This window comes from Hakea prostrata, chromosome 1, assembly GCF_041222555.1.
Source record: "Hakea prostrata isolate BN-2017 chromosome 1, UWA_Hpros_2, whole genome shotgun sequence".
In the NCBI taxonomy this organism is placed as follows: domain Eukaryota; kingdom Viridiplantae; phylum Streptophyta; class Magnoliopsida; order Proteales; family Proteaceae; genus Hakea; species Hakea prostrata.
The window spans coordinates 60,034,633-60,059,162 of record NC_142600.1 but is presented as its reverse complement, the minus strand read 5'-3'; the positions used below and the strand labels follow the sequence as shown (position 1 = coordinate 60,059,162).

Sequence of the window (24,530 nt, the reverse complement as noted above, 5' to 3'; positions counted from 1 at the left end):
CTTTATGAGACTAATATCCTGTTCATTTCTAATTTATTTATTTGTAGTTGTGTGACATTGGTCTCAACATTACATCAAAAGGTTGAAGTTTATTTCCAAGTTAAATCATTTTTTTTTTTAAATTTATTCACAACTCTTTGATGTGATTTATAAATGAATTTCAACCATTTGATGTGATGTTTAGACACATGTCAGGAAAAAAAAAAAAAGAAAAAGAGAAATTGTTATAAGAATTAAAAGTGGGCATAATGGGGCTAACCCATCTCTGGAATATAGTATATGAATACCATATCAACGGACGATAGAAATTCTTCTAAATAAGACTTGTTATGAAAATTACAGTGTATCATCAGCTTTTCTAAGTTCCACGCTTCCACCCTCCAGAGAGTATTACCCGCGAAGAGAGCAATATGTTCTTCTATTCTTTACTCTTTCTCTGCTATTCGTTCTTGTTTGTTGTTTCTTTGCACTTACTCCGACGAGTCTCCTAGGAAAAACGAAAATTTCTGTTGGTTTGCTTAAGAGCTCAGTTATCATTCAGAGGATGGAAATGGTATCTGTTACGGATCATCTGTTTCTTGTGGTTTTGGTTCTCTTGTTCATGTAAGATAAATTACAAAATGCATGGTTCAGTATTAATTTTTCTTTCTTTTCTGGTTTAAATCTTTCAGATCTTCTATGGATTTAAGGTTTTAACTCTTACTGATTTGATCTGTGTTCTGCGTCTCATTTTTTCTTGCGCAGTTATTTCTAAGTTTTTTTGCTGCTGGATTGGGATGGCGGAAGTTGAGAGCTCTGCAGGATCGGTAAGGATGGCTATGCTGATCAGTGGTGTTGCAACTGGTGAGAAGTTGAAGAGACGCTCGTTGGAGGATGACTGTGCCGGTGGTGGTTCTCTTAAGTTTAAGCGGAGGAAGGTGGGTGTGAATCGTGATTTCCCTAGGGATTTTGGAAGAATTTCAGAGAGGATGAATGAGGTTTTGAAGGAAGGAGATGGAAAACCCAAAGTTGCCGAAGAGAATGGAGCTATGGTTGAACTTGAACCTTTCGAGGATTCTGAAAGTTTTGGCGGATTTCTAGAGTCAGAATCGTCAAATGCTCGAACTTCTGAGACGACTGAAGCTTCAGGTAAGCTGGAATCGCTTTCACCACTTGTAACATCAATATCTCAAGATCTGGATTCCGATGCTGGGAAAGTGGAAGAGCTTGAAACAGTGAAAGCTGTGGAGTGTGAAACTGGGTCTTCCAAGTCCCTGGCTTCAGATTCTGAGACTGCGAAGCCTTTAGGAACTTCAGGTAGGGTGAAAGAGCTTGAAATGGAGTGTGAGACAGGCTCTTCCAAGTCCCTAGCTCCGGATGCTGAGGCGACTAGTTCCGATGATCAGGTGGAAGAGCTTGAAATGATGAAGCTTCTGGAGCATGCAACATTAGCCCGTATATCCCCAGCTCTGGATTCTGATGTTGTGAAGCATGAGATGGAAGTGACAGGAACCGCAAATGTCGACTCCGAAGCAACCGTGTTGCCTGTACATTCAGGCCGGTTAGAACTAACTGAGTTGTCCAAAACTTTAGAACCTCAACACAAGAGTGCCACTGGATTGGTGTCGCCGGAAAGTTCTGTTCTAGCGAAGCCATCAGATGTGTCAAAGGTCTCAAATCGACCGCAACGGTTGCTGACTATCGTTGAAGATGCCGTACAGCGCCGTCTGACTCTTAAAATTTCTCGGAAGAGAGCTCTGGTTATCCGAGATTTCCCTCAAGGTTGTGGGAGGAATTCTCATACTTCGAGCGGGGATTATGCAATCCAAACAAATGACAAAATTAGTGAAGGTGGTTCTCCCAGTGATAGATTCAAAGGGAAGGTTACCAGAGAAATTGGTTACGATGTCGGAGCTAAATCTGTAAAAGGTTTTAAAATGGCTGAACGAGTTCAGGTAAGAACAACTTCTCCAACGAAGACTAATTTGTTCCGATTAGACTCTCATTCTCAGTTAGACAGTGATGGAGCTATTAAAGAGGCAAGATTTCAAAGTGCAAAACTTGTTGAGGAAGTGAAGAGTAGCAGAGACAAGACCCCCAAAAGAGACTATGAAATTAAAGTTGAAGTAGGTGATATTAATCAATCTCGTAGAATGGAAATTGTTTCTTTCGAGCCTTCCGCTAAGGACGCTGTACTAGCTTTGATGGCCGAACCATTCTGTCCATGGAGAAAAGGAAAAACATGTGTAACATCTAACCCAACAATTCGCAAGGCAAGAAGCAAAGCAAAGAAACAAAAACTCGCTGTCGTGGTACACAAAAGAACTGCAACCATTTTCAAATCCAACAGAGCTGAAGCAGAAAACAGGGGAGAAAATTCTAAAGGAAAGCAGGCTTCCTCTATCGAACTGGATTCTTATTATGGTCTGGGTCATTTTGTTCCAAATGAGCGTGATCAAGAGTATGGAAATGTTGTGTTGGATAAAAAACCACCAAAATTTGAAGTGAGCCCTATTCCGTTTGTTCATCATATTTCAAGGGGTATAGGAGATGGTGCTAAAGTTACCCGAGAAAAAGTCAGGGAAACCCTACGTCTCTTCCAGGTAATCTTCCGGAAATTCTTACATGGAGAGGAAACACACCCAAAAGGTCCAGCAAAAGCTATTAGGCGGATAGACATACATGCTTCAAGTATTCTCAAGAACGCAAACAAATGGGTTAACACAGAGAAATTCATAGGTCCTGTGTCTGGGGTTGAAGTTGGTGATGAATTTCAATATAGAGTTGAGCTTGCCATGGTTGGTCTTCATGGACCTTTTCAGAGTGGCATAGAAACGGTGAACAAAGATGGAAGACTTCTTGCAACAAGTGTTATAGCCTCCGGTGGTTATCCTGATGACATGGACAATTCTGATGTTTTGATTTATACTGGTCAAGGGGGAAGGCCGATGAGTGGGAAGAAGCTAAGGCAAGCTGAAGATCAAAAACTTAGAGGAGGAAACCTTGCACTCAAGAACAGTATGGATGCTGGAACTGTTGTGAGGGTCACCCGTGGATTTAAGGACATGAGTAGTTCTGATTCTGTGAATCCCAACGGTAAGATAACCATGACATACACCTATGATGGGCTTTACATAGTGGAGGATTGTTGGACAGAATCAAGCTCTTATGGTACTTCAATCTTTAAATTTAAGTTGAAAAGAATTTCCGGCCAGCCGGAGCTTGCTTGGAAAGAGCTGACAAAGTCAAGGAAATCCAAAGTTAGAGAGGGCCTCTGTGTAATTGATATTTCTCAAGGGAAAGAGAAGATGCTCGTTGGAGCTGTAAACACAATTGATGATGAGAAACCTCAGCCATTCACTTACATTACTAAGATGAAATATCCTGACTGGTACAATCCTGTCTCTCCTCAGGGATGTGATTGCACCAATGGTTGCTTAGATCCCAAGATATGTTCTTGTGCAGCCAAGAATGGAGGGGAGATCCGGTTCAACCACAATGGGGCCATTGTGGAAGCGAAGCCTCTTGTTTATGAGTGTGGTCCTTCTTGCAGGTGCCCTCCTTCTTGCTGTAATAGAGTCAGTCAGCATGGAATCAAATTTCAGCTGGAGGTTTTCAAAACTAATTGGAGGGGGTGGGGTGTCAGATCCATGACATCCATCCCATCTGGAAGTTTCGTGTGTGAGTATACAGGAGAACTGCTTCAGGATCAAGAGGCTGAGAAAAGAACTGGTAATGATGAGTATCTTTTTGATATTGGAAATAACTATAATGATCATACTCTATGGGAGGGACTCACGAGTGTAATGCCTGATCTGCAACCAAGTTCTTGTGAAGTTGTTGAGGATGCGGGCTACACCATTGATGCAGCTCAGTATGGGAGTGTTGGAAGATTCATCAACCACAGTTGTTCTCCAAATCTCTATGCACAAAATGTTCTTTACGACCATGATGACAAGAGAATGCCCCACATCATGCTTTTTGCTGCTGAGAACATTCCTCCCTTGAAGGAGCTAACCTACCACTACAATTATACAATAGGGCAAGTTTTTGATGCTGAAGGCAATGTAAAGGAGAAGAAATGTTATTGTGGTTCTGCTGAGTGCAGTGGGAGGCTTTACTGAATATTTTGCATCCTTGTCTTGATGGAGTATGTGATTACTTTTCTCAATTTGCTTTCAACTGTCAATTACTTAGTTTGCCTTTAGGACATATATGTGGCTCACTTTTGTTATATTTGAAATATATCGAGTTATGTTTTTAGCATAAAATGTCTTGAATTTGCTTCTTTATTTCTGATTTGGATGTTTGCCCATAAGAGGTGGTAAAATGTAGTGGTTCGTGGTAAATTAGGTTTTCAATGGGATGTTCTTGGGAGATTGGTAGAAATGTGCTACCATGATGGTCTATATGGATTTAGCTATACTTACCTAAACAAAGAACTTGCCGCCTGTCTTTTCTAAATCAACGAGGTTGGTAAGGTTATAAACTTATTAGGATTTAGGAGGATGTCACAGTGATTTGGTTTACTGTCAAGCCCTAAACCATTTTAGGATTAGCCTCCTTACCAACAATTACACTCTATCTAACTGTAGCCCCAATCCAAACCCTAGAAACCCTAGATTCTCAAAAACCCTAGTGATTGCAGGCCCCCAACAAGCTTCAATAGGCCCTAGAGCCGCTAGGCCTTTGTGCAAACCCCCAGGGGCATTTTGGTCTTTGCATTCAATTTTGTTTGTTTTATTTATTTAGTTGGATTCTTGCTTTATTTAAGGAATCCTCATTGAGTCTTATTTCAGTTACTAGTTGTGGAGTCTTAAGTAGGAGTCCAAGATCAGTCTAAAGTTGGGACTCTTTGTATTGAGTCTTTTCGGGAGATTAGTGTAATGGCTATAAATTCAAAGCCCACTGCTGTAACAGATAGTTTTGATCAGTGACAATCTCAGAGAATTGACAGCCAAGGAGGCATTGAGTAGGGTCCTTTTGAAGAGCCTAGATCCTCTCCACCCAGATGGGCTGTCCACCCATCCTCCCACCCTCGCAGTGGGTCTGACACAAGCCTGCCCTTTTGAGGATGGGCTATAGACGGGCAGGCCCATGTATGAGGGTGGGGGGAGGGGAGGACGGGCAATTGCGTGGAGAGGATCTGCACTACCTTTTGAAGGGGACTGCCGTTGTCAAAGAAGCTCCTTTCCTCAATCTTTACTTCTGTTTCTGCTACACCATTCCCTGATCGTAGATCACTTCCTCTGCAAGAAAAGCAAGTCATTCCCCTCTCCGATCCCTAGCCCTAAGCCCTCAGCCATTCCCCCTCATCTCTCTCTCAATCTTGCGGCACTTTTTTTCACAAGAATTCTGTGCTAGAAACCCAAGAACCCTTGCTGTCCCACTCCCCAGTTTAAGATTAGATTCCTAGCCCCTTCTTAGGACAGCCAAACCCTTCGATCATTGGTCCCATCCCTCTCCTCCACTAGAAACCAAGAAATAGCCCCTTCACTCTCTTGCACAATCAAGAAGTAAAAAAGAAAGGAATGAAAAGAGAGAGAAAGAAGAAAAGAAAAGAAAAGAAGAAAGAAAGACGGCAAGATTGGGCAATAATCATTAGATCGCTATTTCCATTTAGCCGCAAGCTTCCCATAACCCTAAATTCCCCAAATTTGAACCTTTTTTCCAATCCCATCCCATTTTATTATTACCCTAATTTACTTTTTTTTACCCCAATTTCTCTCAACCTGTCTAGGTTTTGTTAATTGAGTTTTCCCCATGCCCTTCCTAGTACCCTAATCAACCCAAAACCACCCTATCTTGGTAATTGTTAAAACCAAAAACCTTCCCCAAACCCATATCAAAACCTTAGAACTATCCCTGTGGGTTGTTAGAGTGTATTTTGGGAGCTTGGGAAACAAAAGTAGGGATCAAGACTTGGGGCTAGGTGCTAAGTCTCGAGCAAGGCATTATCGTTTTTTTGTCCATGTTGGATTCTTCTTTATTTATTTTTGAAGATAATTGTAATTAGGAAACTATACCATGAATATAAAAGTTATTTTTGTGGAGTTCCTCAATCGATTGAGGCTCCTCTCAGTCTCAATCTTCTTCTTCTTTCCTCTATTTTCTGCAACTCTTTTCTTCATCACAATCTGCCTCTCTCTACATTTATACCATAATTTACATGGTATCAGAGTCCTAGGTGATCTAGAAGGCTGTCGATTCAAGGCTATTGAGGTTTATAGGGGCGCGTTAGCCCAACCTAGGTTAGGGGCTTTCTTTGCAAGCGGCCAAAAAGCAAGCTGCTAGGAGCGAAAGCAACTCGACTGTAAAGGAGAGGAGTGAAAGCATAGAAAAAAGTTTGAGGGAAACTCAAGTTTCGACTAGGTGAAAATGGGAAACCTAGGTGGGAAATTGGGAAATTTTGAGGAAACTTGAGACTTTTTTGTGGAAGTTTCGACATGAAGTTTCTCTGCATTTAAGCTAATTATAGTATAAAGAACACATTGGCTGTATTTTGCTAAAAAAGTCAATGTAAATATGTCATTTAATGTACATAACATCAATGTAGAGTTGTCCAAAAAGTACATTATAAACTTAAATACTTAAGTACATAACATTCAATATATAATTTATAACTTCAAAACATCAAATACAAAGTAACTGACAACAAAAGAAAAGTACAACTCAGTGCCAAGAGGAGTGCCTTGGTGGATCCATCCTGTGAGCTAAGTAATACTATGCCTGTTACATCCTCTCCTCTAACCAACGAACATAGACATCCCATGACATTTTATGCCTATGGTTGTCAAGGTAATCGACAATTGTAACTTTATTAGTTTGGTCATCAACATGCCTAAAATAACCAATCTGAGAGAATACGCAATTTGGATAGGGAAGTCCAGATGGAGGGGGTATTTGAGGAACATGAAAGAAACATTAAAAATTGAAAATATGGGAAAGCTACGAAACTTGCAAGAAAAAATCCTAGGTTTCCACAAAATTTCCCAAGTTTCCATGAAATTTTCCTGGTTTCCACGAAATTTCCTAAGTTTTCACGAAATTTCCCATGTTTCCCACGAAATTTGGGAATTTTTTTCCTCGTGAACCGGCCGTTTAGCTGGGTTGAACCAGGTTTCGATAGATTTCGACAAGTTTCGACAAAATTTTGACGGTTTCGATTGAAACTTGGGATTTTTTCGGTCCCATAGTTTTTCGTTTTGGCCTTTTAGGGTTCCCAAAATGAGAAATTTCGGTGGAAATTTCACAAGTTTCGATGGAATTTTATTCTATGGTTCATACACATACCTGCACATATTGGTGATCCATCGCTGCAAATTGAGAGCCCTTTAGGTCTCGACTGCAGAGGCATCTTCTTGTATGTTGAAGAATTGATGAGGTGAAGAAGCTATCAAGCTTCGTTTGTTGATGAAAGGAGAGATGCACAACTGTGTGTTTAGGTGAGAACCTGTTTCTGCACTTTCACAACAGGTTTTTTTCTTTGAGATCTGAATCTGCTGGGTGAAATCGATTGGTTCTTGGAAGTAAATCTGCTGGTAGGATCGATTGAGAGTCTCGATTGCATCTAGTGTTTGAATCTAGTGTTTTCCATGCTGTGCATCTCCCATCTGAACGTCCACCATCGTCTCCTACCTCTGATTTTTGAAACCTAAGGAAACAATGATTTGTTCAAGATACATGTTATTTTTGGTTTGCTTCATTGGGACTCCGGTCTGATTTCGTTTTAATCTGGTTTGATGGTTCAAGTGATGTAACCCAGGGTTTAGGGTTAGATTTCAGGATCTTTTAAGGTAGAACCAGCTTACAATTAAGGACTTTAGGTGTTTCCGCATAGGCTTTAGAGACCAATAATGCTGTTAATTCTGACCTGAAGTTGTTAAAAACTAATTATTCAACTGGAATTTCGAACCCTAATGTGACTGGGATTTGTTTAGGCTAGGGTTTGGGGGAATTGAATTGCTGTCTCGTAGTCCAGATCTGTGATTGGCACTCTTATGTAATTCAGAAGTTAATTGCACAAGGTGAGACTGGTTTTAGGTATTTATATAATTCTGGAATTCTGCAAAATTCTGCAACTTCCTTGGAGAAGATGAAGTGCAGAAAATTCCAAAACTCAAGACAGAAGGCTGGTTTGGGAAAACAGAGATTAGGATTTGGTTTTATAGGCTTGGGTGACTCTAGGAAGGGTATAATGAGGTGTTTTGGGGCTGGAATGAGGAAGTGCTAGGTGGGGTGGGATCTGACAACGTGGGAAGAAGAAGGAGAAGGGGGGAAGGCTCTTGAGTGCCAGCGGAAGGGCTGAAACTGCAGGGGATGGGAAAAGGACAGAACTTACTCGTATGTTGAGAATGGGAGGCTGTAAATGTCGCTTGAGTGCTGGAACTAGAAGAAAAACTAGTTTACCCCAGCCACAGGTCATCCTCCCAAGGATCACACAACTCCTCTTAAGTCTTTTTTCAGCTCATAATTTTCATTAAGTCAAAACTTAGAATTACAATGCAGAAAGAGGCTATTTGTAGCCTAAAATTAAAGACTCTGACTCAAACTGGGATCTCTTCACATATGAAATCTAATTACAATTCAAACTGGACTGTATCAATATTTAAAAAAAAGGATCAAAGTACTATGAGATTCCAACCCTTGGATTGGAATCTCTTACAGACACTTATTTGTGACTCAATAAGCAAATTTTAAACCAAACTATGGCTTGACTAAAATAGAACTACTTTAAGATAAGGTTCCTAAAATTAAGGAACCCTATCCTAACAACTCAACCCTGATTGAAATGGACTATAACTCTTAAACTACTGGCTTAAACAGATAAATAAAGATAGATCCCTGAACCTTGGATCGAGGACATTTTATCAAGATCCATATTCAGCCCAAAAAGAGGGCTTGGAAAATGAGTTTCTCCTGGGGTATTCGGCTAGTTTTGATTTGAATGCCTTGTTGGGTCTGGTTTTTGGGCCCAATTTTAGGGGAGCCCACCTAGGATGGATCACCAAGATTATATGTTAGTTTTGGTTCAATTTTTCTGGTTTAAATCTGAACTGGTTTTTGGTTTGGTCTTGTATTAACTTCTGATTCAAACTATGGTCCAATTTCTAGGTTATCTTTATTCAATTCATGGGTTGCAAGGAAAATTAGATCATTATGTCTGAACCTGAGATTACTGAAATCATGACATCCACATCCCATCTTATTTCTGAACAAAATCTTGAAAGGCTATCAATTTGTATTAGTGGAAAAAGATAGTCTAGGTTATGTTGACTGGTCGTGACCAACAAGACCATCTTACTAAGTCCATTGGGAATGATACATGGAAGACTGTAGATGCCCAAATTTTAGGGCAGATGTTGAACTCTATGGAGAGAAATATTGTTGACTCAGTTACACATAATGACACAATGAAGGATTTATGGAACTACTTAAATATATTATATTCTGGCCAGAATAATCTTTCTTGTATTTATTAGGTCTCACACGAATTCTATAGGGCTGATAGGAAGGGCAAACCTATGACACAATATTTTGCAGACTACAAGAAAATGTATGAAGAGTTAAATTCCGTTATACCCATCTTATTGGATGTTGTCGAGATGCAAAATTAGTGGGAACAACTTGTAGTCACAGGATTTTTGGGAGGACTTGGGAGAGAATTTGAATCAGTTGAGCACAAATTTTAGGAGGAGATAAGGTACCCTTTGTTTGAAACATTTTCTCGTGTACTTAAGGTATCCCAAGAAAACACACAAGAGTCTAGTTCCACCTTCAATTCTGCATTAGTTTCTTTTACTCCAAACCGTGGCTTTGGTGGTGGGTCAGGTACTCATGACCATGGGAATGGAGGGTCAGGTAAGAACCTCAATACTCAAGGATCCAATGAAGCTCCTGGGAATGTCAAGACTTGTCATCGGTGGAAAACAGGGACATATACAGAGATTTTGTTGGAAACTTTATGGCAAGCCACTTCAGGTTGCTAACATTGTATCATTAGAGACATCCATTACTGCCACTCCACTACTAGAAGGGAAGATTGTGAAAATGACTAATGAAGAATATGTTTGCTTCATCTAGTTCTAGGCACTTTAGACTCCAACCCCCACTGGCACCTTTGCTTCGATAAGTAATGCTACAACATATGTTTCTACCTCACGTCCTTGGATCATTGACTTAGGGGCGTCCGATCATATGAATGGTGTTTTAGGTAATTTTTCATCCTTTTCCCCATCATCTTCCATTGTCAACCTCCCTGATGGTTCCTAGGCCAATGTTAAAGGTATAGGAACAATCAACCTCACCCTCAATTTTCTTATTGTCTGTTTATAAATTAACCACCACATATAATTGTTTAGTGACTTTCTTTCTGAGCTATTAGCGTGTTTCAGGATCTTACAATGAAGAGGATGATTGGTAGAGGTTGTGAGTCGGGAGGGCTGTACTTGTTGAGGATTTTCCATTGATTGCTTGCTCGAGCACGTCTACCCTTCACCAAATTCACTGCCATCTAGGCCATCCTTCAATAAAACTTCAAAAATTTTGGATATACAATTTAGTTCCATTTCTTCTTTACCTGGTGAGTATGTTAGTTTGGGAAGCTTCATCATGTAAGCTATCTCCTTCGAGTTAATAATAGTGTAGACAAACCTTTTTCTCTTGTTCATTTTGATGTGTGGGGACCATGTCCTATCGTTTGGACTTTAGGCTTTCAGTATTTTATTACTTCTATGGATGATTATTCTAGAGTTACTTGGTTATATTTAATGAGAAATCGTTTTGAACTGTTTAATATCTTATATGATTTTGTGACTGAGATTCGCATGCAGTTTGGGTTAATGGTTAAAATTCTTCGAAGTGACAATGCAAAAGAATACTTTTCCTCTCCCTTTAATACATTTATAACATCATATAGTACTCTTCACCAATCATCTAATGTCGACACTCCACAACAAAATGGTGTGGTAGAACGGAAGAATTGCCACTTAATGGAAGTTGCCCACTCTTTATTGTTTGAGATGTAGGTCTCCAAACCCTTTTGGGCTTATGCTGTCCTGATGGCTTGTCACCTTATCAACCGAATGCCCTCATTTGTTTTGAAAGGTGGCATCCCGTATTACCTATTGTTTCCTAGTCGACCTTTGCATGGGTTGCCTCCTTGTGTCTTTGGAAATGTTTGTTTTATTAGGGATCACCGACCTTGACTGTCTAAACTTGATCCAAAAGCCTTTTAAGTGTATGATTTGTTGGGTACCCCCATACTCAGAAGGGATATCGTTGTTACTCCTTTGAACTTTGAAAATATTTTATTACTGCTGATGTTTCATTTTTTGAGTCTGTTCCTTATTCCTTTAACCTTGTGTATATGCCTTTTATGGATGTGGATCTCCCTTTTATTATTTCTTCTCCTGCTATACCTCGGCCACCACTTCCGTGCGTCTAGACAAAGATCATTGCTGTGTATCAGCAATGTCTAACAACATCTGTGGAGCCTCCTGCTCCTGCGACTCATCCAACATTGCCTCCACCTGTGAATCATGTGGTAAGTCCTTCTAGTGTTTGACCTTGATGTTCTAATTGCTCTTCATAAAGGCACTTGGAGTTGTGTTTAGTATCATGTCTTTAATTTTGTTTCATACGCTGATATTTCCCATACTTTCCATGCTTGTTTATCTTTTATTGAGTCTCACCCTCTTCTTAAGACTTTGTCTAAAGCCTTGTCAAGCCTTGGGTGGACGGTTGCAATGACTGAGTAGTTGGCAGCTCCGGAAGAAAATCATACTTGGGACCTTGTTCCTTTTCCTCCTGGAAAAGCTACTATTGGATGTTGCTTGGTGTTTGTAGTGAAAGTCAATCCTGATGGCACACTTGTTAGATTGAAGGCTAGACTTGTAGCAAAAGGATATGCTCAAGTGTATGGAGTGGACTATATGGATATTTTTTCTCCCGTGGCGAACTTACCTCTGTTCCGATTCTAATCTCCTTAGCTGCTACATATCATTGGCCCTTTTTTCAACTGGACGTGAAGAATGCATTCTTCAATGGGGATGTCCATGAGGAAGTGTATATGGAGCAACCTCCAAGGTTTGTTGCTGAAGGGGAGACTAGCTTGGTGTGTCATTTGAAGGAATCACTATATGGGCTGAAACAGTCCCCAAGTGCATGGTTTGGCCGATTTACTTTAGTTGTGATAGAGTTTGGTTGACTAGATGCGAGAATGATCACTCAGTGTTCTACCGTTAGTTTAATGCAGGAAGAATATTTTTAGTTGTGTATTTGGATGATATAATTATTACTGGAGATGACTCAGTTGGTATTGATGCATTAAAAGCCTATCTTCAAAAGTAGTTTCAGATTAAGGATTTGGGAAAACTTAAAGTATTTCTTAGGGATTGAAGTGGCCCAGCCTAAGAAGGGAATCTTTATGTCCCAACGTAAACATGTGATTGATTTATTATCTGAAATAGGAATGCTTGGCACAAAGCTTTTGGATACTCCAATGGATCAAAATATAAAACTTATGCTTGAAGATGGAGATGTCCTTGACGATTCAGAGAAGTATCGAAGTTTGGTTGGAAAGTTAAACTATTTGGTTGTGACTCGACCTGACATTGCCTTTCCAGTCAGTGTTGTGAGTCAATTCTTGTCTAGCCCTCACACTACTCATTGGGCTGTAATTGTGCACATATTGAGGTATTTTAAGAGAGCTCTTGCACGTGGGCTCCTCTAAAAAGATCATGGTCATAGGAGAGTTGAAGGATTTTTTTATGCAGATTAGGTTGGTTCAGTGATCGATAGATAGTCTACCACAAGCTATTGTGTCTTTGTTGGAGGAAATCTTGTGTTTTGGAAAAGTAAGAAGCAGACAGTGGTCTTTAGGTCTAGTGCAGAGTTAGAATATCGAGTCATTGCTCTTGTCACTTGTGAACTTATGTGGATCAAACAATTTTTGGGTGAGCTTGGCTTCACTCATGAGCTTCCTATGTCTTAATGGTGTGAAAATCAGGCTGCTATTCACATAGCATCAAATCCCGTCTTTCACGAGCATGCAAAGCGTATAGAAATTGATTGTCATTTTCTTCGGGAGAAGCTTCAACAAGGACAGATTTCCACTTGTCATATTCGAGTTGGAGAACAGTTTGTTGACTTATTTACAATGTCTTTAGGGGCAGAGAGAGAGAGGTATATTTGTAACAAGCAGGGAATGTTTGATGTTTATATGGGTAGGTAATTGGGAGGGAATGTAAAATTAGATTATTTCTGTCTCCATGGCATGTAACAAAAATAAATGGGAAAGACAAAAACCCAAGATAAAGATCAAAATATGGATTGGTTCTTGAAAGAACTCTTTGTTGTTCTTCCTCTTGATTTCTTTTCTTCGTTTCTTCCTTCTTTCTTTTCTTTTCTTTTCTTCTTTCTCCTCTTTCCTTTTCATTTTTCAATTTTTCTTTCTTCTCCTTTCTTTTTCCTTTTACTGTATTTTTTTCTGCTTCTCTGATTTCCGCCAGAAACAGGGAACAGAGGGAGAGAGGGAAGGGTTTGGGGGGCTAGCAGGGGCTGGGATTGAAAGTGGAATGCCAGGGAGTGTTGCAGGAAGGTGGGGATGGTGGTCTGGGGTCTGAAACAGCAAGGGGATGGGGGTCTGGAGGGATGATTCTGCTATGCGCAGAACAGGGAAGCGGGCAGGAAGGGGGTGCAATTGAGAAGGAAGGCAGGGGAGGGAAGGGGTTACTTACTTGGAGCTGCTGTGATTCAACTATGGCTGCTTGTTGATTGCTACTAGCTTGCTGGAATGAAGAAAAAAGGCTGCAATTGATGGAAGATTGCTTGATCTTGAACAAAATCACTTATTCCACCATGGCCCCCTTGACTTAGGAAACCATGATCCTTAACTTTATTCAATAATCAAGACTGAAAAATTACATAAAATACTTGGGTGGGAGTCCTTAAAAGACAAGGATCCCACCGCTTGACCAAAACTCTTGAATTGGAATCTAATTACTTAAGGACCTTAACTCTTGATTTGGAATTTACAAAAAGACACATGCTACTAATTAGACTTCAAGTTAACTTAAATAAGCACATGCTGAATTCGCTTTTGATTAAAAACTCTTAAGCACATGTGCCAATTTAAGATAACCAAGGACTCAACAAAGCAAACTTTAATCAAAACACAACTCCTATGACCTATTCAAATGCCACTCAACCCAAGACCTTAAACTAGGTTGAGAGTCTTTCATAACTCACAAAATACTAACCGAGATAAAAAGATAAATTTAGATCCATAACCCTTGGATTCAGGGGGTTTCAACTAGACCCATCTTGAGCCCTAAAGGGCTGGAAATGACCAAAATATCCCTGGGGTATTCAGCCACCTCTGGATTGGGCCTAGGATTTGGGCCCAATTATAGGACGTCTCAACCTTGGTCACATTACTTCCTTTGACAATTGAATGCCACACAATTGTTTCTTAAAAAACAATCAATTTGTCAATGACTTGGACTCTTCAACTTTGTCGAAACTTCATATGGATTTGCTAACTCAATGACCTCAAGAAGAATATTATTTGCAAGATATAATTATATAAATGGATCGTATTGTTTGCTAGATCCTATAACTCTTGCCATGTATCTTCCTTCATCATCTCTGGCTTTTTTTTTTCTTCCTAAAATCCTTACCAGTCCCTTCCCAAGAAGAATATTCTTCCCTCATTGTTGCCATAAGGTGAAATCATTGCGACGATTGGAAAGGTTTTATGGAGGAATTTGAACTCTTCACTACCATCATGTTTACTTGATTTGTGCCTTTCGTACCTATCATGAACCTCAATAACATGTATGTTGATCTTTGTACGAACCAACGAGATTAATACCAACAGAGCATCTCAATTCGTTGCTTCCACCAAGTCGTAACGCCCAAAAACCTTTAGAATACCTTACCCCATACCAAAATCCTTTACATAAAAGCTTGTGCAGGACAACCTTCATGGTACATTGGGGGGGGGGAGAACCTTTTTTATTCCTTTTGCTTTTCCCTGTACCAAAACTCCGCCAGTGTTTTGCTGCCGGTCCCAAGCCCGGGTAAAGGAGGAGGGTTGGTGCGTCAAGTCGGCAGCCGGCACCGGAAAAAATCTAGCCAAATCTTTTTTCATGGATTCGACCTTATATGATAAAAGCTATGCTAGGGCGTTCCCCGACAAAAGAAGCGACGCGCTACACTATGGACCGGGTATAGTGATAAGTGGGTAAGGGTTAGCTAGGACGTCCCCTGTAAGCGACGCGTCGCATCGGCACCCGGATGCGGTGATAAGTAGGCAAGGGTTCCCGCGCCGTGGACGAGTGCGGGTAAAGAAGCTAGTCCATAAGCGTAGGATTAGATTGGCATCTTGGAACATAGGATCTTTAACTGGTAAGAGCTTAGAATTGATTGATGTTATGAGGAGAAGAAGGATTAATGTAGCTTGCATCCAAGAGACTAGATGGAGGGGTAAAAAAGCCAAAGAGTTGGATGACTTTAAACTTTGGTATATTGGGGATAAAACAAATAAAAATGGAGTGGGTATAAAAGTGGATAAAGATTTAAAAAATGATGTGGTGGATGTTAAAAGAGTGGGTGATAGGATTATTGCTATCAAGCTGGTAATGGAGAAAGAATGCATAAATATAATTTGTGCATATGCACCTCAAGTAGGATTAGATGAAAGTCTAAAGCTAGAATTTTGGGAAAGTATGGATGGATTAATGCAAGGAATTCGTCAAGGAGAAAAGATTATCATAGGAGGTGATTTAAATGGACATATTGGAAAAGATCAAAGAGGATATGAGAGTGTTCATGGAGAATATGGTTTTGGAGAAAGGAATGAGGAGGGGATTTCAATTTTGGATTTTGCTACTGCTTTTGATCTATCTATATTAAATACTTCAAAAAGAGAGATGAACATTTAATTACTTTCAAAAGTGGACAGCATAGAAGCCAAATAGATTTCTTCCTAACTAGAAGGACTGATAGATTGTTATGCAAGGATTGCAAGGTGATACCGGGGGAAAGCTTAACTGCACAACATAGACTTGTGGTCTTGGATATGTGCTTAGTCCCAAGAACACATAAAAGGTCCAAGGTAAACTATCCCAGAATAAGATGGTGGAATTTGAAAGGAGAGTACTCTAAATCCTTCATTAATGAAGTAGTCAAACAAGGAAAATGGGGTTTTAAAGGGGATACCAATGCAATGTGGAATGAGATGGCTATGTGTATTAAGAAGGTGGCTAAAGATGTTCTAGGTGAATCAAAAGGAAAGACTCATTCTTATAGAGAGACGTGGTGGTGGGATAGTGAGGTTCAAGTTGCCATTAGGAATAAAAAAGCTAGTTTTAAGGCATGGCAAAGAACTAAAGATGTTGAGGATCTTCATAGGTATAGGTTGGATAGAAATGAAGCTAAGAAAATTGCAGGGAAAAGCAAGGGAAAGGAAATATGAAGAGTTGTATAATAAATTGGGCACAAAGGAAGGGGAAAAATCTATTTATAAGATAGCTAAGATGAGGGATAGGAAGAGTAGAGATCTTGACCATGTTAGATGTATTAAAAATGGAGATGGTAAAGTATTAGTTTGTGAGGAGGATATTAAGAAAAGATGGGAAACCTATTTCTCTAGTTTACTAAATGAGCATTCTTCAAGCACTTATGTTTCGGACGATTACACTTTTCACCAAGGCACCAAGGTCCGAACTTATATACGTAGAATTTCGATGTCCGAAGTAAAAGAAGCTTTAAGGAGGATGAAACTCGGCAATACACAAGGTCCTGATGAAATCCCAATTGAAGTATGGAAGAGCTTAGGAACCCATGGACTAGTTTGGTTGACTAAGTTGTTTAATAAGATTATGAGCACAGGGAAAATGCCAGATGATTGGAGGAGAAGTGTTGTGGTTCCAATTTACAAAAATAAAGGAGATATTCAAAGTTGTAATAACTATAGGGGCATTAAATTGATGAGCCATACGATGAAATTATGGGAGAGAATAATTGAAACCCGTTTGAGACACTTAACTACAATTACGGAGAACCAATTTGGGTTTATGCCAGGAAGATCTACAACGGAGGCTATTTACTTAATTAGGAGACTTATGGAAAGGTATAGAGAATGTAGGAAAGATCTTCATATGGTAATTATTGACCTAGAAAAAGCTTATGATAGAGTCCCTAGAGCGTTAATTTGGCAAGTACTAGAGAAAAGAAGTATTGCATGTAAATATATAGATATAGTTAAGGATATGTATGATGGTTCGGTGACTAGTGTTAGAACAGTGGGGGGACAAAGTAATGAATTCCCGATAACAGTTGGGCTACATCAAGGGTCAACTTTAAGCCCATATCTATTTGCATTGGTAATGGATGAATTAACCAAAGACATTCAAGATGAGGTCCCCTGGTGTATGCTTTTTGCGGATGATATTGTGTTGATTGATGAGACCCAAGTGGGGATTAATACCAAATTAGAATCATGGAGATTAGCTTTGGAATCAAAAGGCTTTAAACTTAGTAGATCGAAGACAGAATATTTAGTTTGTAACTTTAGTCATGATCGGCCAGATGATGAGGTGGTGATACTTGACGATAAAGAGATTTCTCAGAGTGATTGTTTTAAGTACCTAGGTTCAATCATAAGTAAAAGAGGTGATTTGGAAGATGAGGTTTCCCAAAGAATTAAAATAGGGTGAAGTGGAGAGGTGCGTCCGAGGTCTTATGTGATCGGCGTATTCCATTAAAGCTTAAAGGAAAATTTTATAAGACCGTTGTTCGACCAGCTATGATGTACGGTGCAGAGTGTTGGGCTGTTAAAAAGAATCATATAGATAAACTCAGTGTAGCAGAAATGAGGATGCTAAGATGGATGAGTGGCAAAACTAGTATGGATAAGATAAGAAACGATCATATTAGAGTTGGGCTGGGAGTTGCTCCCATAAATGATAAGCTTAGAGAAAGTCGTTTGAGGTGGCACGGCCACGTTCAACGGAGACCTATAAATGCTCCTGTTCGGAGAAGTGATATAATCCATATTGAAGGAACTAGAAGAGCTAGGGGTAGACCTAAGATAACCTTAGGAGAAGTGGTGAGAAAGGATATGTATAGCTTAGGCCTTGTATCTAGCATGGCCTTGAACAGAACTGATTGGAGGGCAAGAATCCATGTAGCCGACCCCATTTAGTTGGGACAAGGCTTATTGTTGTTGTTGTTGTTGTTGTTGTTGTTGCTTTTCCCTGTACCAAATTCTTCCCCCCCCCCCTCTCGGTTCTTCTTTCCATGTTCCCCTCAAAAAATAAAAATTCAACAAAAAACCAACCAAACCTCAAAATGCCATAGGACCACTTTTATCTTCTTCTTCTTCTTCTTCCCCCCCCCTTCCTCCTTCTTCTGCTTCTTCTTCTTTGATCCTTCCTCTTTTTGTTTTTGCTCATCAAACTTGGACGATTCGAATAATTAGAAAACAAAAAAGAATAAAATAAAATAACAATTCCACGATCTCTAATATCAAAGAATCGTACCTTCAATTCAAACCTTAAAGCCTTTTGTTATTCTTGCATCGATCCTCTCCTTCGTAAATCTTCACACTTTTGGTGGTGATCCATCGACTTTGCTCTGATACCACTTGTTGGGGTTAGATGCACAACCACAAAGAGGAGCATAAACAAAATAAACTCATGGAATTTACCGTCGTTCAGCAAAATTGCCTACGTCAATCAGAGAGTAAAGAGATCCCACTATTTCCTGAAAACCTCACCATTCTCACACTTCTTCTTTGATCTTCAAACTTGGAGGATTTGAATAGTTGAAAAAAAAGGAAATAAAATAACAATTCCATTATCGCAAATGCCAGAGAATCGTACCTTCAATTTAAACCTCGAAGCCTTCTTCGTTATTCTTGCATCAATCCTCTCCTTCCTAAATCTTCACACACCTTTGGGGTTGATCCACCTAACCTTGCTATAATACCATGTGGGTTGAGTCCTACCATGATTTCAACTCTATTAGAGTTTTTGTTTATGTAAATTTATATTACCCAATTAGGGGTATGTATGTAATAGTGTTATTTCTAAGTTATTATAAATAAAGGGCTTGTGATCATACGGATCAATTGAACCATTCTACCAATATCGTGTTTCTCAACATGGTATCAGAGCCTAAGCTCGATTAGGGAAGAGAAGAGAAAAAAATTCTCGTTGAGGAAAACCTACCTCCATTGCCGAGATGTCTCTCTAGAAGCCATCGCCTCTACTTCCGCTATCAATCCAATCTCTTCAGAAGCTATCGCCGCTGCAATTGTACCATCACTGCTGCAACCGAACATCTTCTTCATCTGCAACATCCCATCGCACCTAACAGAGCTTTCACTTCAACCTTGCTTCCGCCATCAACCAAAGAAACAGAAAGGGAAGGAAAAAAGTCCATCTACTCTGCTTGCTTCTTCTAGTGAGACTGCAATTTGCTTCTTCCAGCGAGATTGCATCGCTCCATCGCTTCTTTTAATGTCGGGACTGTATCACTTCTTTCATTATTGAGATAGCATTTCTCCATCGCCATCGCCATCGCCATCGAGACTGCATCGCTCCATCATATAAATCCAGGTAAACCCTCCATCGCCAGTGACGGTGCTTCTAATACCCTATCTACGGTTCTATTGGTACCCTATTAGCCCATTGCATGGACTGAACCAGGTTGAACCATATTTTGTTATATATATATATATATGTCTCAGGGGCTTAATTTGTAAATTTACATATTCTTAGGGTCTTATTTGCAAATTCATAGTTTTAGGGCCTTAAAAAAAGAAAAAAGAAAGAAGGCGGTGTTCCTTATATGTATTTTTTGGATCATATCATTCCTTAGAATTGTTTGGGTTGTTCGGCTATTGCATTCTGCGACGTGTCTGTTACTTCGAAAGGGTGAAGACTGAAGAACTGTAGACAATTTTGTCAACATGACAACTATTGATGGTACTCCTGCTCCCACTGGCTCTGAACATTACCCCACTCTTCATCTTCTTTCAGTGAGATTTGATGGAACAAATTATTTGATCTGGTCTCGATCTACTTACCTGACTATTGTTGGAAGAGGACTTGTTGGACACATTACGAGCACTACTATCAAACCTACTACCATAGGTGTTTTACAGGATAAATGGATCTTGAATGAATCTCTTATTATGTCATTTCTTTTGAATTCTATGAATCCAAATATTGTCTTGGATATCTATTACTTGATACTGCAACCCAAATCGGAAGGGCTCTTACTGAAACATATGGACAGTTGGGGAATGATGCCCATATTTATGAGCTTTGAAAAAAGCTTTATGAGACTACTCAAAAGGAATTGACTGTGGCCCACTATTATGTTGAGTTGCGATCTCTTTGGTAGGAGTTGGATCATTATGGGGATTATCACCCCATTAATCCAGATGATGTGGCTACTTATAGGAAGCACATTGATAAGATTCGAGTATATGACTTCTTGGCAAGTTTGAACATGGAGTACAATCAGATCAGAGTGCAAGTATTAAGTCGTTCTCCCTTTCCTACACTTGAACAGTCTTATGCCCTTATTCAGTGTGAGGAAAGCCGTCGTTTAGCCATGCTTTATGCTCCTATTGTCGAGAAATCAGCCTTACAGTCTATTAGGACTAAATTTGATTTTGCTAAGGAGATTATAAAATGTGAGCATTGTTACAAACCATATCATACCAAGGCCAATTGTTGGAAGCTTCATGAGAAACCTGCTGATTTTGAGCAAAAAAGAGCACAAAGAAGGGGAAAACCAAAGGCTAATTTTTTTGAGATGGTTTCCACAACATCCTCTACAGACATTGGTTTTTCACAGGAGGAATTAGCTACTTTGCGACGTATTTTGTAGTCTCCTACTGCCAGTACAGCCTCTACTACTGCTTCCTCCACTAATTCCTACCTTGCTACTTCAGGTAAAACTTTATAGGCTTCCATGTTTCTTCAGTTTCTGCTCCCTGGATCATTGATACAGGAGCCACAGATCATATGACAGGTTCATCCTCTTTTTTCTTACATTATGCCCCAACTTCTGGAAAAGATAAAGTTCGAATTGCTGATGGCTCCTATTCTTCCATTGCTGGAGAAGGCACCATTCAACATTCTCCATCCCTTTTGTTAGGTACCTGAACGAGGCTACTTAACAAGGTGGAATAACTCAAGAAGAAAAAATGGACTTTGAATAAAAGTTGAATAAGAAACAATACATTCTACCAGTAGTAGGTGATTCCTATGGCTACCCAAGAGCAATGGCTCTCACATAAACTTCTCTATATCTCAAAACATGTCTCTTCTACTCTTCCTTCCCCCTATTTATAGCAATTACGTTCCTACAGTATAATTAACAGAATCATCCCAATTCGAATAGGACTCTTCAAAAGTAACTTGAATTCGAATAGGACTCTTCAAAAGTAACCTGAATGTAATATGACTCTAACCTGAATGTAATATGACTCTTCAATCTAATCCTAAAAAGTAACCTGAATACAATAGGACTCTTCAAATCTGCCAATCGTTTCCTTCCCTAGAATATAGGGATTTACTTTCCCTGTCGAGTGTAGACTTGTGTTACTAGGGACCTATCACCTTTCTTTGTTTAAATTTTTACACGTTCCCTCTTTCTCTACTAACTTGCTCTCTATCAGTAGTCTTACACATGCCTTGAATTGTAAAGTGATTTCCCCCCCTTTTACTGTGTCTTCCAGGATCTGGTCACGGGGAAGGAGATTGGACATGGTAAACTAGAAAATGGACTTTATCTATTGGAGCCAATTGGAAGTTCTACTTTTACTCTGATTGCATCTCTTAATCAGGTCCATTCGGTCATATCAGACCTTCATCAGTGGCACCGTAGACTAGGTCACCCCCCGGACTAGGTCACCCCCCTTTAGGAACTCTTAAGAAAATATTTTCTGATTTAGTTTCTTCATATAAAACGGATGACTTTTTGTTATGAAGCCTGCATTTTTGTAAAGCAGACTCGTTCTACTTATTTACCGTCTCTTTATAATAGAAAATCTATTCCTTTTGTGCTAATTCATACTGATGTATAGGGCCCCTGCTGATGAGTGTCTATTACTGGCCATAGGTATTTTGTTACTTTTATTGATTGTCACTCTTGTTCTACATGGATTTCTCTTTTAAAATAAAAAAAAATGAGGTTTTTTGATGTTTTCGTGATTTTCATAATATGATTCAAACTCAGTTCAATGCCACTGTGAAGATCCTTCGCAGTGAAAATGGCACAGAGTATATTGATGGTAAATTCCAGAAATATCTCTCTGACTCTGGTATAATACACCAGACCAGTTGTGTTGATACTGCTGCTCAAAATGGGGTTGCCGAAAGGAAAAATCGGCATCTTTTAGAGATAGCCTGTTTACTTATGATTGCTATGAATGTCCCTGACCAATATTGGAGTGATGCTATACTCACTGCTTCTTACCTATGAATAGGATGCCCAGTAGGATACTTGATTTTAAATGTCCTAATGAGATTCTCCAAGGAGTCTCCTCTTTTGCTATTCCCCCAAAGATATTTGGATGTGTGTGTTATGCCAGAATCACACCCACCCGAGTAAGGCTGGCTCCCTGCAGCCTACACTGCATATTTCTGGGGTATTCTGCTACTCAGAAAGGGTACAAATGTTATCATCCTCCTTTTAGGAAAACCATTGTCTCCATGGATGTAATTTTTAATGAGTCTTGCGCTTATTATACACCTCTCCATGGGGAGCGTCCTAGAGGAGAGGTGTTTTTTCCAACTCTAGACCTTTCCATCACACCACCACAACACAACTTAGGAGTTGAAGAAGTGTTTTCCGACCAGGGGGAGACATTGGCTAGTATACCTGAGGACTCCAACTCTCCTCCTCCGTTTTCTGAACCATGTGAAGAACCTAGTTAGGGGGAGACCACTCCTGTGAGGCACACTATTGAGGTCTTTCAAAACAAGATTGACTAGGATAAGGAGGTGCAGACTTATCAGAGGAAGAATTATAACCGGCCAAAGCAGGTGGAGAAATGTGACATGTTACCACTTCGTCTCCCTGCTCCATAATCAGATTCTATTGTTCACCTTGAGGTATCTCCTTCTGATCTTCCTATTGTTGTTAGAAAAGGAGTCGGATCTTGTACTCAACATCCCATAACTAAATATGTTTCTTATAATTCTTTGTCTGACTCCTACTGTGCTTTTTTATCCTCTCTATCATCTGTATCTGTTCCTAAAAGTTGGCAAGAAGCCTACGCTGATAAGAGATGGAAGGCAACTATGGTAGAGGAAATGCAAGCAATGAAGAAAAATGATACTTGGGAGCTGATTACACTTCCTCCAGGAAAAAAAACCTATAGGCTGCAAATGGGTGTTTGTGGTTAAACAAAATATGGATGGATCAGTCAACAGGTTGAAGGCTAGACTAGTTGCAAAGGGGTTTACCTAGACTTATGGGATTGATTATCATGAGACTTTTGCCCCTGTCTCAAAGTTGAACACTGTCAGAGTTCTGTTGCCTGTAGCTGTGAACAAAGACTGGAACTTGCACCAACTAGATGTAAAGAATGCCTTCTTACATGGGGAGTTAGAGGAAGAAGTTTATATGGAAATTCCACATGGTTTCTCCGATGACAATACTGCGGGAAGTTTGTTGGTTCAAAAGGTCAGTTTATGGGTTAAAACAGTCTCCTAGATGTTGGTTTGGATGCCTCCTGAAGGCAATGACTTCTATTGGGTACAAACAAAGTAATGCTGATCGTACACTATTTGTCAAGAAGTCAAGTACTAACATCACAATTCTCATTGTTTATGTGGACGATATTGTTATTACAGGGAATGATGGTGAATAAATTCAAAGGAAAGCTGGAACAAGGGCTCATCTGCATGCCTTTTGTGAGGTCTAGAGACCAAGTGGCATATATCTTCACTAAGGGTTTGAAAGAAGGAGATTTCCTTCCTATTGTAGGCAAGTTGTGCATGACTAATATCTATGCTTCAACTTGAGGGGGAGTGTGGGTTGAGTCCTACTATAAGTTCTGACTCTATTAGAGTTTTTGTTTATGTAAATTTCTATTACCCAAGTAGGGGTATGTATGTAATAGTGTTATTTCCAAGTTATTATAAATAAAGGGCTTGTGAACATACGGATCAATTAAGCCATTCTACCAACATCATGTTTCTCATCATACCACTTGTTGGGGGTTTGTTGCACAACCACAAAGAAGAGCACAAATAAAACACACTCAAGGAATTTACCGTGGTTCAGCAAAATTTCCTACGTCAATCAGTGAGAGAAGATATTCTAGTCTTTCCTAAAAACCTCACCACTTTCACACTTTACAAAGTGCTACCCTTTGCTTGCCCGGGTAATCCGGGAGTTAATACGCACTAAATTTGAGGTTTAGGCTGATATTTGAATTGATGTCATTGACTTCTAGGTCAAGTCCTGGTCAATTGAGGAGATAAACCACTCACAACAATCACTGGTATTTACCATTG

General features: G+C 39.7%; 1 protein-coding gene across 3 annotated transcripts; it reads left to right on the top strand.

The window, feature by feature from the left end:
• The first annotated feature begins 368 nt into the window (after positions 1 to 368).
• LOC149029242 (uncharacterized) lies at positions 369 to 24,530 on the top strand. 3 transcript variants are annotated; one of them, XM_089141256.1, is made up of 3 exons: positions 369 to 603; positions 745 to 4,129; positions 23,865 to 24,530. In XM_089141256.1, the coding sequence occupies exon 2, from the start codon at positions 777 to 779 to the stop codon at positions 4,101 to 4,103; it is 3,327 nt and encodes a 1,108-aa protein (XP_088997382.1). In that variant the 5' UTR covers positions 369 to 603; positions 745 to 776; the 3' UTR covers positions 4,104 to 4,129; positions 23,865 to 24,530. The 3 variants fall into 3 exon arrangements, with proteins under 3 accessions (XP_088997382.1, XP_088997372.1, XP_088997367.1); XM_089141246.1 differs by lacking the exon at positions 23,865 to 24,530 and adding an exon at positions 10,374 to 13,278; XM_089141241.1 differs by lacking the exon at positions 23,865 to 24,530 and having other exon boundaries at positions 745 to 4,983.

Bases quoted from the DNA above. Each gene is read 5' to 3' on its own strand.
- LOC149029242 (XM_089141256.1), top strand. From the start codon at position 777: ATGGCGGAAGTTGAGAGCTCTGCAGGATCGGTAAGGATGGCTATGCTG.